A 17,682-nucleotide genomic window follows, 5' to 3' on the forward strand; every position below is an offset into this window, starting at 1 on the left:
ACCAGAGTTTCTACCCTTGTAATCAAGAGTTTATCTGTGAAGTATATGTAAAGAAACAAATCACAACTAGCCACCAGAATTCTCTTTGACCTTTTGCTTCTCTTAAACCAGGGGTGTCAAACTCACGGCTGGGGGCCAGATGCATCACATGTTGCCCACGCCCACCCCCATTATAGCGAAGGGGGAAAAGTGATATGTCATGTGATGACAATGTGATGCCATGAGTTTGACACCCCTGTCATAAACCATGCACATGTAATGGCTAGAATCCACTTGCCTAGAACACTTAAGTCCCATGTGCACACATTCTTTCTTTAATAGTTCAAGTGATATTCGGTTCGGATCATATTTATGACACACACACACACACCTCAAACAGGGGTGGTATATTCAGCAGGTTCTGACCAGTTCTGGAGAACTGGTAGTGGAAATTTTGAGTAGTTCATAGAACCGGCAAATACCACCTCAGACTGGAGATTTTACAGTATCCTTCCCTGGCTACACCCACCAAGCCATGCCCACAGAACCGGTAGTAAAAAAATTTGAATCCCACCACTGACCTCAAACCATAGAAAAGAGAAAGATATAAAGGCTGAAGAAGCTAACAAATAAACCCAACAATGTTATTCTGTTCTAATACTAGGCTGCAGGACAGACCTGGGCATTTTACAGCCTATGGGCCATATGTGACAGGGCAACTCCAGCCTTCCACAACAATCCCAGATCCTCATGTGGTCCCTTGGAGAAATTAATAGCCCAACCCTGCTGTAGAACAAGAAATACAGGAGGCTGGGATCAAAAGGGAAACTAGTTCTGTTTGGATTATGAAGTAAACAATACCCCAATGAAACAGGAGCAGGAAGAACAACTGGTTATCTAAATGAAAGTAAACAAAGTATTTATGTTTTTGACCATTTTGCAGTATGTGACCACATCCTTCCACTAAGGAACAACTAGGAACACAGTAAAATCCAGAAATGTTTTTTTTTTTAAAGTAATGCATGAAAGTTTAAATAGCATGCTGAAAAGCAGCAATTATATCTGTCCTCAGGAAAGGAGGGAAGTGGTTTAGGAAAAAGTTGGCCTTACTCAAAACAGAGAACACATTTTCTCCCCTTACAATTAAAGGTACAGAAAAAGATATGGAAACATCCTTCATATTGAGAAGATACCAATGCTCCTCTTCCTAGAAGGCCACCTCCTTCTCAACAGAAAAAGCAAGAAGTCTTAGAAAGAGACCAGGTTGAAAAATCTTCAGATTTTTTTTATCTTCAAGTGAATGCAATAAATCATAAAGACTGGTTTCCAAACTACAATAGTTGAGTTCATGCAACACATTTATCGAAAACCAAATGAAGCACATCAGTTACCATATTGTAAGACTCTTTATTTAGACACTTTTGGCACCTAACACAGGAAGGTGAATGGAATGGGATGGGTCTTTTGCAGCAATGAAAAAATCTGAAACACTTTAACTTCATCCACTTAATATCATTAGTCTGCCACCAAAGCCTTCAGCATCTTCAGAATGGTGTGCAAGCCCTAGCTACAGAGTGTCCATCCCTGCTTTAATCCATAACATCATTCTTCCACCCCAATAATGCTCTTGAGCTTAGATAAATTTCTTTATTGTTGAATTGTTAAATGAATAAACATGCACTAATGCCATACAGTTTGCTCCTAGAGTACAGTCTTGCATATAAACAAACACATTTTCAGTTGGTTTTCTGCAGTGCCAGCTGTGATAGCCAATGCCTTCCAACTGCTGAGTGAAAAAAAATTCTAGACCATTTTAATTTTCATCTAGTCATCGTTAACCCAAAGATTAATACAAAGGGAGCATTTCCAGAAACCTGCTGACTTAGTTGAACTCCCCTGACTGACCTGCAAAAGTTGTTCTGTATGTTAGTTTAAGAGGAAACACCTATGATAGATTTAATTTGTTTCCATTAGAGGAAGCAATTAATCTTTATTAGAAGATGGTAAAAATTGCACCTTGGCTCACAGCCTCCTACCTCCTAGGTATTTTTTTAATACCAAGCTTCCTTCACTTATTTGTCAAATACTCCCATATAGGCCATATTGTGTTTAAATCAAACTCATGGAAACCTAGGTATGATGACACACATATCAACGGGGAAAACCATCATTTAATAACAGTACTTTTAGCAAACGTACCTCAAGATTCAGGATTATAGCTTCTTGCTCATATGTAAATTATACAAAAGGACAAAGAATGTGCTATTCAGCTCCAGTGGCAGCTGCTACTTTTATTACTTAAGCTATAGGTCTATATGTAAATAGAATATTAGCCAATCATGCTGTCACAGTTGTCTGGAAAGCTTCACTATGATAAAAAAAAATCTAAATAAAAGAATAATCAAACCAGAAATATAAAGAAAAACCACATACAAACTGCAGTATCTTTTTAAAATTATGTGCATTATTTAAAGGCAATGTAATTAACCCTTCCTCACATATCTCAAATAATTTTGAAAGCAAAATAATTTCATTAAGCAGCATAAGATTTTCTACAGGTACATGAGATATAAATCTAACAAGCAAAACAAAATATTCCATCAGGAAGTCATCCTTTAGAAGAAGATCCTACATTTTTAAAATTGGATTTTAATTATGCTTAATTAAAAAAATTATTTAATGCCACAAAGCTTTAAAACTGATAAGCATAGCCATAAAAAGGAAAAAGAAACAACAAACATCCTAGAAATAATGTTATAAACAGAGCTACACAAACTTTGATCATATTGCTCTTCTTCTTTCTTGTCCCTTTGCTGGAAAAAAGACTAATTCAAATATTGACAAACAAAACATATCAACAATAATTGTAAATGAGGTGCCTTCTCCTTACAGGGTTATATAATGATTCTTTCAATCGATTCCTACCCAAAGAATCCACATTTTTTAATACATCGAATCAGATAAAATATCCTGAGCTTAAACAGTCTCTAGAGAAAAAGGACCAAGAAAAGAACATCTGAGAATTGATCCATACATAAAACACACTTGTCTTAATTTTTATATCACTCCATTCCTTCACCCTTTATTCACCCTGGGCTTGCTTCCCACAACTCAATGGTTTCTTCTCTTTCTTGATTTCTATTGCAGTTGGTCAATCTATGCAGAATTACCAAAAAGGAGAGACAACTGAATAAGCTGAGTAATAGGGGAAAAAAACAATGAAGGGAAAAGAGATTCTTCCCACCCCTTCCCTCTCCCATAATCGGTCAACTGCTGAGATCTGGAAAAAAAACTAGCCTGTAGGAGTCAGGATTGGTGGAGTTGTGCTTGAAAAGTGGGGCGTGAAAAGCTGTGGCATCTCTACTCCTGCTCTTAAAGACGAAGCATTGGGTTTAGATTGGAAAATACTTAACATTTACTTATGTATCATATGAGTATGTATGTATTTATTGAGTAATGAATGGTACTCAGAAAGTAATTGGCCACCAATAATACTCAGTATCCAGCACAAGGATGATTCATGCATGGCAAATTGAAATGTTTTGTCTGGTCTTTCTGACAATTAGGCAATCCCATTAGAACGCATCAAGGCTACTTGTAATTTGCTTGTCGCTAAATGGGTAGACAGGATTGCACCTTAAACAAAAATTTGAGTGGAATAATAGTCCATTCTTGTTTGTTGAAAAAAAAAGGGGTGGGGTGGGGAGAGGAGAAGTCAACTATAGTCTTGATCCAAGGAAGAATTAAATCTCTCAGACAGAGCAGCACTTTCACTCTTTCATGACTAGATAGATTAATCCTCCTCCAGCCCATTACCCATGTCACCTGCAAGACTTGCAGAGCAGGACACTCCACGGACTGTAATGACTGATGAGTTGCATGTGAAGATTGATGTTCAAAGCTAATAGCTACGTGCTATTGGAAAGAGCCTTACTGTTTCTTTGCTCAAAATGCATGGCGTTATTTAGACACAAACCAGCCCTCTTCTCTAACAGTCTGTCTTCCAAATTTCTTGTTTATTATTACAAAACATTCCAAATACATATTCTGGTCATTGTGGCCCTGATACATCTGAAAAGAAGCAGATGGGAAAGATTGCACAAATCGGTGTCCTTGCCTTCCATTCAACAACAGTTCCTGGACTACAATATCCTGATTACGACAAAAGCAGGGAAATCTGATTCTGAATTATTGTTCTGAATTGTTATCATCCTGAATTTATTCTCAGTACATATTCTAGGAAAGATTCAACCCATCCATCAATTTGCTTTGCAGTTTCTTCATCACTGATACACTAGCTGAGTTACCATACAGAGTTTATAGATCAACTGTCTGAAAAGAGATTCCAACTCCCGGTTTTATTGGCTCAGATTTTATCAGCTTTACACCAATATCCCACTTCTTTTTCAAATGTTTCATAACATGATTCTGTTTCAGCTACTCTCCTGCCATTCAGTTTGGTATGTATAAAGTATGACTATGTCTTTTAAACTCTTAAAATGAGCTATTTCTTTCCTAGAGTTTCCAGTTGTACTAAAGCAGCTTTCCCCAGTCAAATGCCCTGTAGATGTGTTACTCTACATTATAGGGTGCAGATTCCTTATGTCTAAGGGGGCCAGGTTAGGGAAAAGTCATCAAATTCAGTGGCTGATTTGGGGCTGGTCCCTCTCTCAATTCAAGTTCAACTCACAGACCAGTTGTTCTAAAGCCAAAATGGAGAGTGAAACATTTCTGCACAAGCTATGTGGAAAAAAGAAAGGAATAAGTAAATATGTTTAGACTCTTTTAACATTAACAGTATTGGCTCATATAATATAAACATGCTTTCACTTGTATCCTTGCAATATAATCAAATGCACTTCTTCACAATCCAACATTTACATTATTATTTACATCACACTTCAAGGTATCAGTACAAAACTATTGAACAGCTACTGGATTTTTGTTTTTAAAATACAAACTCCTGCCAACACACAATTGGTTGGACTGTAGATTATTTTATTATTAGGTTATATCCCGCTTATTATTTGTATAATTTTTAAGGCTCAACAACCATTTTGCTTACCAAAAACTGTTAATATCCTCTTAAACAGATTGAGTAAAAGAATATCCCTACACCAGGCTTATAAATTTAAGACTTATAAATCAGAGCAATGTAATACAAAAAGATTAACTTGCTCCCAATCATATTGTTTCCATTTCATCCATTAATACCGAGCCAGCTTGCAGCAGCAACTCAGTTCTGCAACTCATGACAAGATTTGTTCATAAAAAATACACTGTGATTCATGCCCCAGACATTCAGAAAATCTCGTGCTAGTGTAATCCTCTGCCCAAGATCGTAGAAAGCCAGGACTCAGATATACAGTACAACAGTGAGATAAATGGATTACTGATGTGCTTAGGAGTACAGCATAGGCAGTTTGCTGTTACCCCAATTTCTAGTGATAAGCAAGCATGATTTACTCAGGTGCCAGATGTGGCTTCTGCTTCATTCAACAATCATCTCAAAGATTTTGAAGTGAAAGTCATTTGAAATGCCGCTACAAATCACAAGCTATGTTCAAATAACATGAGATATATGCCATATTGAGCCCTAGTTCAACGTTTAAGACAGCTGAGTGGGTTCACAGTACATATTAAAACCATAAACCTTAATTTACAAATTACAGTGCCTGGGTTAGATATTAAGCCAAAATCAAGCATTACCAATCATGTGTTACCAATGGCAAATCAGACTTTCAAATGGATCAGAAGTACTTGATTTTTCTCTACTGAAACCTGGTTTTTAATTTTTCTAAATAAACGCAGTCAAAGTACAATGCATGCTGATTTTCTTTTGTCAATCAAGCTGTCATCAACCTTAATGATGCAGAGTATATGTTTAATATCTTTTCTATGTACATCATGTAATTACCTGGAAGTAGTGAATTAGAATTGCACATGGGAAGGAACATATAATTTTCAGAAATCAAGTTACACTTCTAGAGACCAACCAAGCCAACCAAGCAAATTACAATAATAATGGACTAGTTAGGTAGCAAACTCATTTCTCCAATCCACCTCCTGCTCCCTCACTCATTTTCATATGTACCTAAGCTGTGCAATGAACCAGATTTGAAAAGAAAACAATTATATATACTTAACACCTATCGCCACATCATTAAACCAATGTACCTTTTCTTGGGATCATGTAGCAACAGCAACTAAAACAACATGTTGTAATCCTTATTATATAAATATACAAAATTCACTGCTTATCAAAAACTGTAGCATCCACTTAAATGGATATGTAAAATCAAAATTATCCCTATAGTAAAGGGGTTAAATTAACAATTTCTCTAAGTCTTATAAACCAGAGCAATGAATTATGCAATACAAAAAGACTAATTTGCTCTCAATTACATTGTTCCTATCTCATCTATTAATATTGAGACAACTTGCAGGCACTCAGTTGCACAACCCGTGACTAAATCTCAAGTCACTACAGGCCTCATATAAATTAAAGATTAGCTTCTCCAGTTCACATTTAGTGCTATACCTTTGGTTTATTGCTGTTTTATTTATGTTGGGAAAAGACTTACATAAAATCCCACAGAAAGGATTTTTTTTATTTATTTTTATTTATTTTTATTTGTCAATCACTTACAAGATAATAGGTATAAGTATATACATAGTTATGAATACATGAAATGGGTACATATAAGAAAAATAAAAGAAACAATAGGACAGGGACGGTAGGCATGTTAGTGCGCTTATGCACGCCCCCTACAGACCTCTTAGGAAAGGGGTGAGGTCAATAGTAGACAGTCTAAGGTTAAAGTTTTTGGGGTTTGGGGAAGAAACCACAGAGTCAGGTAGAGTATTCCAGACATTGACCACTCTGTTGCTGAAGTCGTATGTCCTGCAATAAAGTTTGGTGCGGTTAACCTTGAGTTTGTATCTATTGTTTGCTCTTGTGTTGTTATGGTTGAAGCTGAAGTATTCATTGACAGGTAGGACATTGCAATGTATGATTTTATATACCATACTAAGATCAGACCGAAGACGGCGTAATTCAAGGTTTTCTAGGTCTAGAATTTCAAGTCTGGTGGCATAAGGTATTCTACAACGAGTAGAGGAGTGGAGAACTCTTCTTGTGAAATATTTCTGGACTTTCTCAACTGTGCTAATATCAGATACGTAATGTGGGTTCCAGACTGACGAGCTGTATTCGAGTATTGGTCTAGCAAATGTTTTGTATGCTCTAGTTAGTAGTGTGATATTACCAGAGAAAAAGCTACGTAGGATTAGGTTAACAACTCTTAATGCCTTTTTGGCTATGTAGTTGCAGTGGGCTCTAGCACTTAGATCATTAGAGGTGAGTACTCCAAGGTCCTTGACAGAGTTTGGATCATCAACAAGGTCTTGACTATTCAGCTTGTATTTTATGTTCTGATTTTTTTTGCCAATATGTAAGACAGAGCATTTATTTGTTGAGATTTGAAGTTGCCATTTGTTTGACCATTCTGATACATAGTCAAGATCTTTTTGAAGGGTAGTCTGTGGTATTGAACAGCTTTACATCATCAGCGAAAAGAACGCAGTTGCTCTTAATATGATCACAGAGGTCATTTATGTAGAGTATGAAAAGAGTTGGTCCTAGAACACTGCCTTGGGGGACTCCACTATTGACAGGTACAGAATTTGATAGGACACTCCCAATTTTGACCATTTGTTGTCTGTTTGACAGGAATGCTTCTATCCAGTTATGCAGATGTCCAGAGATACCATAAGATTTTAGTTTTAGGAGTAGTTTGTCGTGTACCACTGAATCAAAGGCTTTACAGAAGTCTATGTAGATTGTGTCTATTGATTTGCCCTGATCAAGTTGTGTAGTCCATATGTTTTTGCAGTGTAAGAGTTGCAGATTACAGGATAGTTTTTTCCTGAAACCAAATTGTTTATTGGAGAGTAGGTTGTTTGTCTCTAAGTGGAGGATAATGGATTGGTTAATAATTGATTCCATGACTTTACAGGTGACGCAGCATAAGGAGATTGGTCTGTAATTTTCAACTAGGCTGGGGTCTCCCTTTTTGAAGATGGGAATGACCGTGGCTTTTGACCATAGGTTAGGCAAGGAGTTGGTCCTGAAAGATTTGTCAAAGCTTATGCTTAGAGGTTCGGCTATGGCAGTGGATAGCTTTTTTAAGAAGTAGGCACATATTCTGTCCGGTCCAATAGATAGAGATGGTTTTAGATTGCGTAGTGCTTTTTCAACATTGTCTTCTGTAAAATTGATATGTATGAGATCATTGTAGTTGTCTGTGGTTCGACTAGGAAATACTGGGCATGATCCATTGCTGTTTACAAATACTGAGCCGAAGAATGTGTTAAAGATGTTGGTTTTAATGGTGTCGTCGTTGCAGTCTTTCAGGGGTGGGATGAACCTTGAGTCTTTTAGTTTGTTGTTTACAAAATTGTAAAAAGCGCGGGTGTTCCACACCTGTTCCTTTTTGCATTTAAGAACTCATCTGAGCCTCTTTATGTTTGGGATCTAATTCTGGATAGCAGTGTTTTTCAGGACAGGCAATCCTCGACTTATGTCCATTCATTTAGTGACCATTCAAAGTTATGACAATGCTGAACAAAGAGATTTATGATCAATGCCAGAAGTTAAGGCCGTTGCAGCATTCCTGCAGTCATGTGAACAAAATTCGGATGATGGACCGCTCTTATGATTGCAGGGACCTTGAAATTCCCCTCACCTGCCTGTCTCCACTCACATCTATTACCTTTTGGCCCTTGTCGGCCTGCACTCAGCCACCCTACCTCGCCTTTGCAATCTTTTTGCTGTCCACTGATGGTGAGGCATGCCTAGCCATATTGAGCAGGCTTTGCACAGTAAAAAAAAAAAAAATGGAAGGGGAGCCCAAAGCAGTTTAAGGAGGACAGACCAAATCATCTCTTTCCACCATGTTTCTGGACCTTTTGGGCCTGGCTTTGCACTGCGAAAAAGGGGAGCTAACCCAAAGCAACCCTTTTTTTCCCTTTCTTAGACCACAAAGCCAGGTCCAGCTCCACGCAGGAACTCTTTGTGAAACAGTGTTTTGTTGCTTAGCAACCAAAATTACAACCCTGATTGTGGTTATAAGTCGAGGATTATCTGTATCTAATGGTTATTGTACACCATTATTTAGCTTCAGATAAGTTCCCAACACAAACAGGTCAGAAAGCTGACGATTATCACCATATTTGTCACAGCCTTGTTAAATGCTTCCTAGACTTTCACCATAAACTAGACTGCTATATTGGCTCTTATCCATTCTGCAGGGAAGGTTCTAAAGCCCTCTGATTTTGACCCTAAGATCATAAAATACCTCTGTTTCATGGCAATAGAAACAATATGCATAATGCTGCTTAAAAGTTTGTGAACCCTTTTTAATTTTCAATATTTCTGCATAAATTTAACCTGAAACAGGCTAAACTAAAACAGTAAATGGGAACAAATGAGCCATTTAACCTTCCACAAAGTCTGGACTGATTGTAATTTCCATTCAGCATATACGGGAATTTGAAACTGATTCTTAGTTTTTATTTCAATTTTCATCCCAAGGTATAAGAAGGAATGCCTGTTCTATGCATTTGTGATTCCTGGATATCATCTGAAAAACTACAGAACATATGACTCTTGCTTCTTCCTTTGGGTTTATAATCTTACTTGAGTTTCCTTTTGCTTTACAGACTTGCCACGAATGCAAGGATTGGTCATAAAATCACTTTTTCATCACTATTATAATTACAAATGGTTGCTAAACAAGGCAATCCCTAAACTATAATTATTTGTTATGTAATATCAATATACATCACAATAAGGCTTAATATCTTAGGTATTATGTGAATCCACCCATGATTAAAACAGATCACTTAGTAGCACAAATATGAACCTAGCATAAGAGAAGAGCAGGCAGAACTGGGTGGAAGTGGAGTTAAGCGCATCATCAGTTTAGTGTCACTATATTTCCATAAGCAATCCAAGTCCAGCCCATCCTCCTAGAATTCTGTTGACTCTTATCTAGTGCCAATCTAATGCTGACTGTTAGTTGAATAAAGTCTTGTGTATAGGCTTCAGTAGTAAATATTCTCAACTGCAACTTAATGTATAGTCTTGATCCTTCACGCCTGACACCCAGAAACTCTGGATGCCATTTTGGCACCAAACAGAACTGATCTTCCTGGTTTTAGAAGATACTGTATTCTCTCATGTTCTGCTTTTGAACCCTGTTGACTTCAGGTTCCAATCCTTACCTCCAATTCGAACTAAACAAACTGCCTTCTGGGGAAAAAAAAACTATAGTAAACCCAAATGTGTAGATTTAAATAGAGTTTACCACTGATCAATGATGATCCGCACAGCCCTGACTGTGCTATTTTCTAAATGAATTTTTTTCCCTGAGCTCAGACAAAAATCCCTTGGGATAGGAGATATAGGAAATTGGTTTGTATTAGATTATCACCTGTTTATAAGTTTGGGTGAATTCACACTAAACCATCTGATTATGTGTATGCCAGGAGATAAATGAATAAGAGCAAAATATGCCCTTTCAAGAAAACAATTAAAGCTTCCCTACACAAGTGTTCCTGTATTTTACACTGGAATTATCAGCTACACTGTAATTTGGGGGCAAAGATCTGTAACTCCACAGGCTAGAAACATTATGTGACTATTGCTTTAATTGTTCCCACTCCTGATATTTAGTTTCACCTTTTAAAGAAAAAAAATTATGAGCTTTTGAGAACTGAAAGCTAATTAACTTTTTTACTATCTCAAAGTCACAGGGAAGCATTTGATCATCTAATTTAATCTACTGTGTGGCAAGGTTGTACCCTTCCTATAACCTCCAAGTGTGGGTCCTTCCTAAGTTTTTTTCTCTGACAAGCCGTGGGGAGGAGGGGCTCCTGCCCAACTTGCCTGATTGTTTCCTAAGCAGCATCTCTTTCCCTTGTCCCCCAAGGTCATCCACACATTCCATCACAAATATTTGTTTTTATATTAAGCATGAACTAAGCCTTGTCTTAATTACAGAGTGCTCTCTGCCATTATTATAATTGATATTATTATAGAGTCATTTGATCATAGGATGGGTGGGTGGCTATATAAATAAGATGAGTGAGTAATTATTATCTTTCACAGCAATGCAAAGTCCCAGCTGCCCATTCTTAGGCTCAGAGTTCCCAAAGGCTTCTGGCTTTGTAGACCGGGGGCGGTGAGGGGAGGAGATGAGTTCGTGTAAGTGGCCGGCAAGCAAAGGTTGGGGACCCCTGCTTTAGCTGGTGTTGATTTTCATATGCATCAAGTTCATCTATTGGCCATAATTTGTCTGAAATGGTATAGGTCTCCTGTTTAAGCAGGGCTTTGGAGTAGAAGACCTCCAAGCTATCTTCCAACCTTGTTATTCTGTATCCCTAGGACATCATGATGTATCTTGATAATCTAGTGTATTATTGGGTTAAGGGCTTTTATATGCTTTTACAGTTCTCTTCCCTGTTGTAAATAGTAATAGCACTTAGACTTATATACCAGTTCACAGTGCTTTACAGTCCTCTCTAAGAGGTTTAGAGAGTCAGCAATATTGCTTCCAACAATCTGGGTCCTCATTTTACTAACCTCAGAAGGATGAAAGGCTAAGTCAACTGTGAACTAATGAACTTCGTTTTTACAGTTTTAATAAAACTGTATAGTCTACCACAGAACTGAAATTATTAAGCTTGTCAAAAATAAATAACCAGGTATAATTTGAAAAACTATGGGCAGGTCAAGCAGTTGGAAGTCCTGACTAGTATTTAATCTTTACTCTTTACACATACATTTCTTGGGCATAAAACTGGTTTCTTTGCAATAAAATGGTGAACAGAAACTCAAAGTGGAGTTCACACATTTCTCTAATGCTGTTTGTTTAGCTTGGCTTAGAACTACATAAGAGCCAAGCTATTGTGTGAAAACACTATTGCAGTTCTGAAATGATAAGTGCATAATGCAGATTAAGACCCTTATCTGGAGACAGCCAAGGATAGCTACAAGCCAATTTTTCTCATTCTTTCTTGTCAACTGAGAAAGCAACATAAATACAATGAACCAACAGCTGCTGTCTATCTGTTGTCTGCAGAACAAATGGAGAGAAGTTACATGCTGAATGGTCAGTATGAATGAATGATACATTGCAGATATTTACACATACACAACAGTCTAGATGTTATATTGAAGATATGAATCATGTATCTTAACTGCCCCACAGCATGTTGCATAATTTAAGATCTTCATATTTTTAATGAGTTTTCACAATTGGGCTAACCCATAATTTACTTATAATTATTGTATACTACCAATTCTATAATGCATCAATAAACAGTAAAAAAAAAAACAATCCACAATAAACATAACTAATATCTGTTAAAATAAGTTCTTGATATATATATATTCAACAACATCTATAACATCTTTGGTTACTCAACATCTATTGGTTACTCTTCTAAAAATCATGGTTTGTTTGACTTTGATTAAATGCAGCTTGTGAAACCAACTATTATGGCTTATAAACCATGATTTACAGCCACTGTATAAATCCCACCTTGTTTTTATCTGCTCTTCCAACAAGATATCACTACTATAGATCACAAACAAGAAAAGGATGAATCAATTTGTGAAAGAAGCATAACTGTCTTTCATAATATAATTTTGGGTCAATTGTCTCAATAATTCCAATTTAAATATTTTTCTTTTTAAATTCAGTTCACATTTTACACAACATGAACAACTATCAACTTCAGTAACAACAACAACAACAAAGAAAAATGAACATGTCTACTAAAGTTGCTCAAAAATAAGGGTACATTCATACCCACATTGTCCTGCTAAAAAACATTTTAGGATTATTACTTACTGCAAGAAAAAAAAGTACTTTTTGCAACTCTTTCCTCTCTGACAAATATCAATAAAGAAAGAGTATGCCATTAGGTTATTCAATTGTAAAGCACTGTGATATAAAAGTTATCCAAATTATGCACAATCAGATGGTATGTGATGCAGAACAATGTGCTTATGTTATCCAGTCATTAAAAATGCGGAACACAAAAATAGAAGCCAGCAGTCCTTTCCCCCAATCTGACACTTACTTTACTAATCCAAGTTATAACCTGATTCATTAAAAGCACCTAAACTATGTTCAGGAAGACTTAATACTGATACCAACTGAGCCTAAATTCTAGAGTTTTAGTTCAATGATTGAATAATGTCAGGTGGAATTGCAGGCTGTGTTCTGCTAGTACGCTATAAATTGGATATGTCTCTCTTCTCAGAATTAAATATACAACTACAAGTAAAATAGACCACAGAGGAGAGGAATATATAAACACATTTGTGGAAAGGATACTGCAAGCCACTAAGTAACTGCTATAAAGCAACCACTAAGACCTGTTTTGACATTGAGAGCAGATTAAAAAGTTTCCTGAAGGAACAACTACAGAATATCTGAGAACAATTATGGATGATAATATGAGGTTAAGCTTTTGAAAATATAATCCGTCATACCTCACCTCTGCAGAAATCAAGAAGCACAACCAGTAGATCCAGAATTATCTTCTGGTGTTTCAGGGAATTAATGTAGAACTACATTCATTAGAGAGTCAGAAATCTATATCAAAACCTAGCTTGTAACCAGTAGAATTGGGATTCTAATTCCAAAAATTCCCTATCCATGTGGCTGAATATTTCAATAATGAATTATCACCCAGAACATCCCAGCTTGGGGAAAGACACTCTAATACTGTGATGGCAAACCTATGGCATGCATGCCGGAAGTGGCACGCAGAGCCATTTCTGCTGGCATGCGAGCTTATCACCCCAGATCAGGTCCACTGCACATGTGCAAGCTCCTCCCACCAGCCAGCCGATTGTCAGGTATCTGCCCCCATGTGTGGGGGGCAGGGCACATGCAGGAGATGCACGTGCATGCGCAGAGGCACAGGGCATGTGCAGGGGGTCACGTGTGCATGCACAGAGGCATGGGAAGGTCACAGGTGCATGCACAAGGGCACGGGAGGGTTGTGTGCACATTGCATTATGGGTGCAGGCATGCGCGTGTGCACACATGCAACTTTCAGCACATGACAACGGAAAGGTTAGCCATCACTGCTCTAGTACAAAGATAAGCATTTCTTCAAAAGAGATGAAGTTCAGGAGTGACTTAGATCTTGAGATGTGGCATGTATAAGGTTCATGTACCATCCCAAGTTTGCCCAGTGAGTGGTGAACTATAAACCAGTAGCTTTGCACTGTAGACTTTATCAGGACCCTTACGTGTACATCAAGGCCTCAATCCTGAATGTTTGTGAAAATATTCTGAATTGCTCAGATGAAAGGATGCACCCAGTTTTGCAAGCTATAATTTACCACACTAAGTAATATTCTTACATTAAGCATCAACCACAGGACTCTGAAATAGTGTTGTGAGCTCACTTTGCAAACCAACTCATTCCCATCTCCATCTGGAAATCTCTTTTGCATAAGCACTGCCCATTCCAAACAGCCTCATAATTGTGCGTGCAAAACTAAACCCCCCTCAGTTCTTTCAAAATTACTCCAGCAAAAATCTGTGAATTAGGAAAGCAGCACTTGTACTGCACTAGTTCTACAGCCAACACTCAAGGGCAAGGTGTAGATTCAGCACCATGCTTACATTTAAGCTACTAATGGGTCTCAACTATGGAGAGGGAGTGAATACTGAAAAAAGTATTTCTCTTGTAAATGTTATCTTAAAACAAAAACCAAAAAGAGCCAAGCCAAACCAAGAAAGCAGCGTATCTTGTGGGTTTTGTGTCAAGAGTGTTGCATAACAGGGAAAGGAAAAAATGTGGCTTATAATAGGATACAGCCAACCTATTTAAGCCAAGCTCTCGTCCAAGAAGGTATTGTGGGTACTGAAATCAGAATCAGCAGCCCGATAGACCCAACATACATCTTCTCTTTATGCCCTGTAGCAGAGAACACTCCCTTCAAACCCTCATACAGGAGCACTTCCAAGACCCAGTGTTGTGTGACTTTTACGAGCTATAGCAAAGATTACAAATCGGGGAGGGAAAGGCCACAGATTTTAAGAAGGAAACCTTCAAATACTGCCAGTTCCCAGTCTCTTCGGCACTCGGGCTTTCAACCAGTTCAGGTGGCATCAAAGCCACCGCTTTTTCGGCAAGAAGCCTCCATAAGAGGAGATCCGAGCCTCACGCCTACGTCTCCGGCAGAGGCTCGATGCAAAGCGAGCCTCCAGGCGTTTTTATCTATGGTATACGCACCACAGATGGCTGCGCCCCACTCCTCCACCTCTCCCCACGCCTGCCCTGAAACGGGGCTTCCATCAAAAAGGACGGCACCGGGTTTCTTTTTCCAAACCAGGCATCGAGAAGGCGAGCGAGAGCCCTGGCCGTCGAGAAGAGCTCACGACCCGAGAGCCCCCTCCCCGAGCCACCTTTCACACAACTGCAATGCAGCTTTTACTACCCTGCCCCCCCAAAAAAAACACACACACAATTTCCCCGCGATACACCGTCCGACCTCTGGGCTTCGGCAAGTCCCGCTCCGCTGACACCCCCCAGCCCCCTCCCCGCCACCCAGCCCGGAGCCTTCCGACTGTGACAAGCGAGGCGGACTAAGACACAGACCAAACAATGAGGGACCTGAGGAACAGGAGGAGGAAAGGGGGAGAAAGCTTGGGAGGAGGGGAAGAGGGAAGCCAGACTCACCTTTCACTTGAGTTTCATATTCCGCGATAATCTCTTTGTCTTTCTTGAACTTTGCTTGAGATGACATCTTTGAGGGACAGCGGTGCTCTGTTCAGTCAGCGCGGGCGAGCCGGGTTTTCGTCTCCTCCTCCTTCGGCGCCCTCGCCCGCTGCTCTTGCCTCCGATTCCCCCCACCCCACCCCCCAAAGCTCACTCCCGCCGCTCGCCCTCCTTTTTCCTCCTTCCCCCCCTCCTTCCCCGAGCCCGATCTACTCCGGAGGGAGAGACAGAGAGAGAGTAGGTCAGCAAAGAGGAGAAGAGCAACGTCTCCCCTCTCCGTCGCCCAGCCGATTCCCCGGCATTTGCCTTCGGGCCAGCTTGGAGGCAGGGAGAACCTGCTTGGGAACGCTCGGGAGCCGCCGCCGCCGGCGTTGAGAAGCGGGGTGAATGGAGGGGAAGAGCGAGGAGGGTGTGTCACCTGCACCCAAGTAGGCTTCGACTAGGAAGTGTGGGGGGGAGGTTTGTCTAGGAAAAAAAAAAAAGACGCCGATAAATCGATAAATAAAGGCGAGCGCCGGAAGCCTCTCCGCGAAAAAGGCTTGCAAGGCGAGGTAGAGGAAGCGAAGGGGAAAACTCAGGCTCCTCCTCCGTTTAGCATGTAGGTAGTTGTAACGCCGCGGCTGAGGTGGCGCGGAGGAGAAGCTCAGGGGAGCCTCAAGAGCTCGCGTTGCGCCGCCTTCCTCTCCCGGCGAACTCGGCCGGGCTGCCGAGAAGGCAGAGCGGCTGTGTGGGTTGAAGTAGAGGCTTTCGCGCGGGAGAGGAGCTGTCTTCTTCTGACGGGCCGGCTTGAATGAAGTTGGCCTAGCGTCACGCACCGAGCCAAAGGCCCGCCTCCTCCTTATTTTGCAACAACTGACACATTGTAGGCTACGGGGCGTTTGAAGTCGCTGCGAGGGAGGGAGGGAGGGAGGGAGGACCGGGGCAGGGTGTTCGGCCGTGGCGGCGTCCGCGCAAGGACGAGACGGGGCGGAAGGGAAAGCTCTGCAGAAGCCTTTGGGGCTACGCTGCGAGCCGCTTCTCCGCTTTGCAAGCCGAGTGCCGAGATTCAGGAGACGGGCGCGTCCGAGTAGGAGAAGGCCAAAATGCAGAACGGGGGTAGGAGAGGATCGGGCGGGGGTGGCGGGTGTCTCTTTCTCCTTCAAATCGCCATTCCAAGATTGTTACCCTTGAACAGTCTTTGTAACCTGGCGACCTCGAGGGAAGTTTTGAGGGGAGAAGGGGCATTAATCAAACCCCGCGCTGCACGGATACTTCTCTTCTGAATGCCTTTTCTCCCCTGTCTGTAAGCGTAACTTTTGAGCTTGGTTACTAACTTACTCCATCTGCGGAGCCGCTCTTTACTGTCTTGTAGAGCTGAGAAATCAGGTTCCACAATCTTTTGGGGCTGTGATCGTTCACGGTAAAGGCCTCAAAGGACACGGCTTACTCAGCACTGTTGGAAACGGGGCAATTTACTTCTAGGTAATTATGAACAGAATCTTGCGGCTGTCTTTGCATACTTGACAGACTTAAATGAATCCTGCTTTGCTCCAGTTTGATAGATTTCCTTAAGATACAGTGCTAACCAATCAAGCAGATCAGGCTCCCAAATCCTACTGTTGCCTGGTTTCAGGATCATAGTGCATTGCTCAAACATCCTGTTTACCAGAAACTGAAGTTCAGATATAACTTAGTACTGAAGCAGGGTGTGCTTTGCCTGCAGGTCTATTAAACAGTAGGTTTCTCAGATAAGAAAGCATAATATATATACAACACTTAGCTGGGTTCATCGATTGTGCTAAGCCAAAATCCATAAAAGAATATAATGTAGTGCTTGAAATTGGTCAGTGAAGGCTGTAGAGTGAATCCAAGGAAAAAGTGGGATTTGAATCAGTTCTGGTAAAAGTATTT

At 40.0% G+C, this 17,682-nt stretch overlaps 1 protein-coding gene across 2 annotated transcripts in view; it reads right to left on the reverse strand.

Moving 5' to 3' along the window:
* SRGAP3 (SLIT-ROBO Rho GTPase activating protein 3) overlaps positions 1-16,585 on the reverse strand; it is a 216,734-nt gene extending 200,149 nt beyond the window's left edge. The window contains exon 1 of one of the 2 annotated variants that reach the window (XM_026678703.2): positions 15,754-16,585. In XM_026678703.2, the coding sequence (XP_026534488.1) occupies positions 15,754-15,820 (67 nt within the window). In that variant the 5' untranslated portion in view covers positions 15,821-16,585. The remainder of the gene's footprint in view (positions 1-15,753) is intronic. The other variant, XM_026678710.2, reaches the window with a different exon arrangement.
* Positions 16,586-17,682: the final 1,097 nt, after the last annotated feature.

The sequence above is a fragment of the Notechis scutatus genome, chromosome 2 (assembly GCF_049901735.1).
Source record: "Notechis scutatus isolate UNSWTSFEM ecotype Mainland chromosome 2, rNotScu1.2, whole genome shotgun sequence".
Lineage (NCBI taxonomy): Eukaryota > Metazoa > Chordata > Lepidosauria > Squamata > Elapidae > Notechis > Notechis scutatus.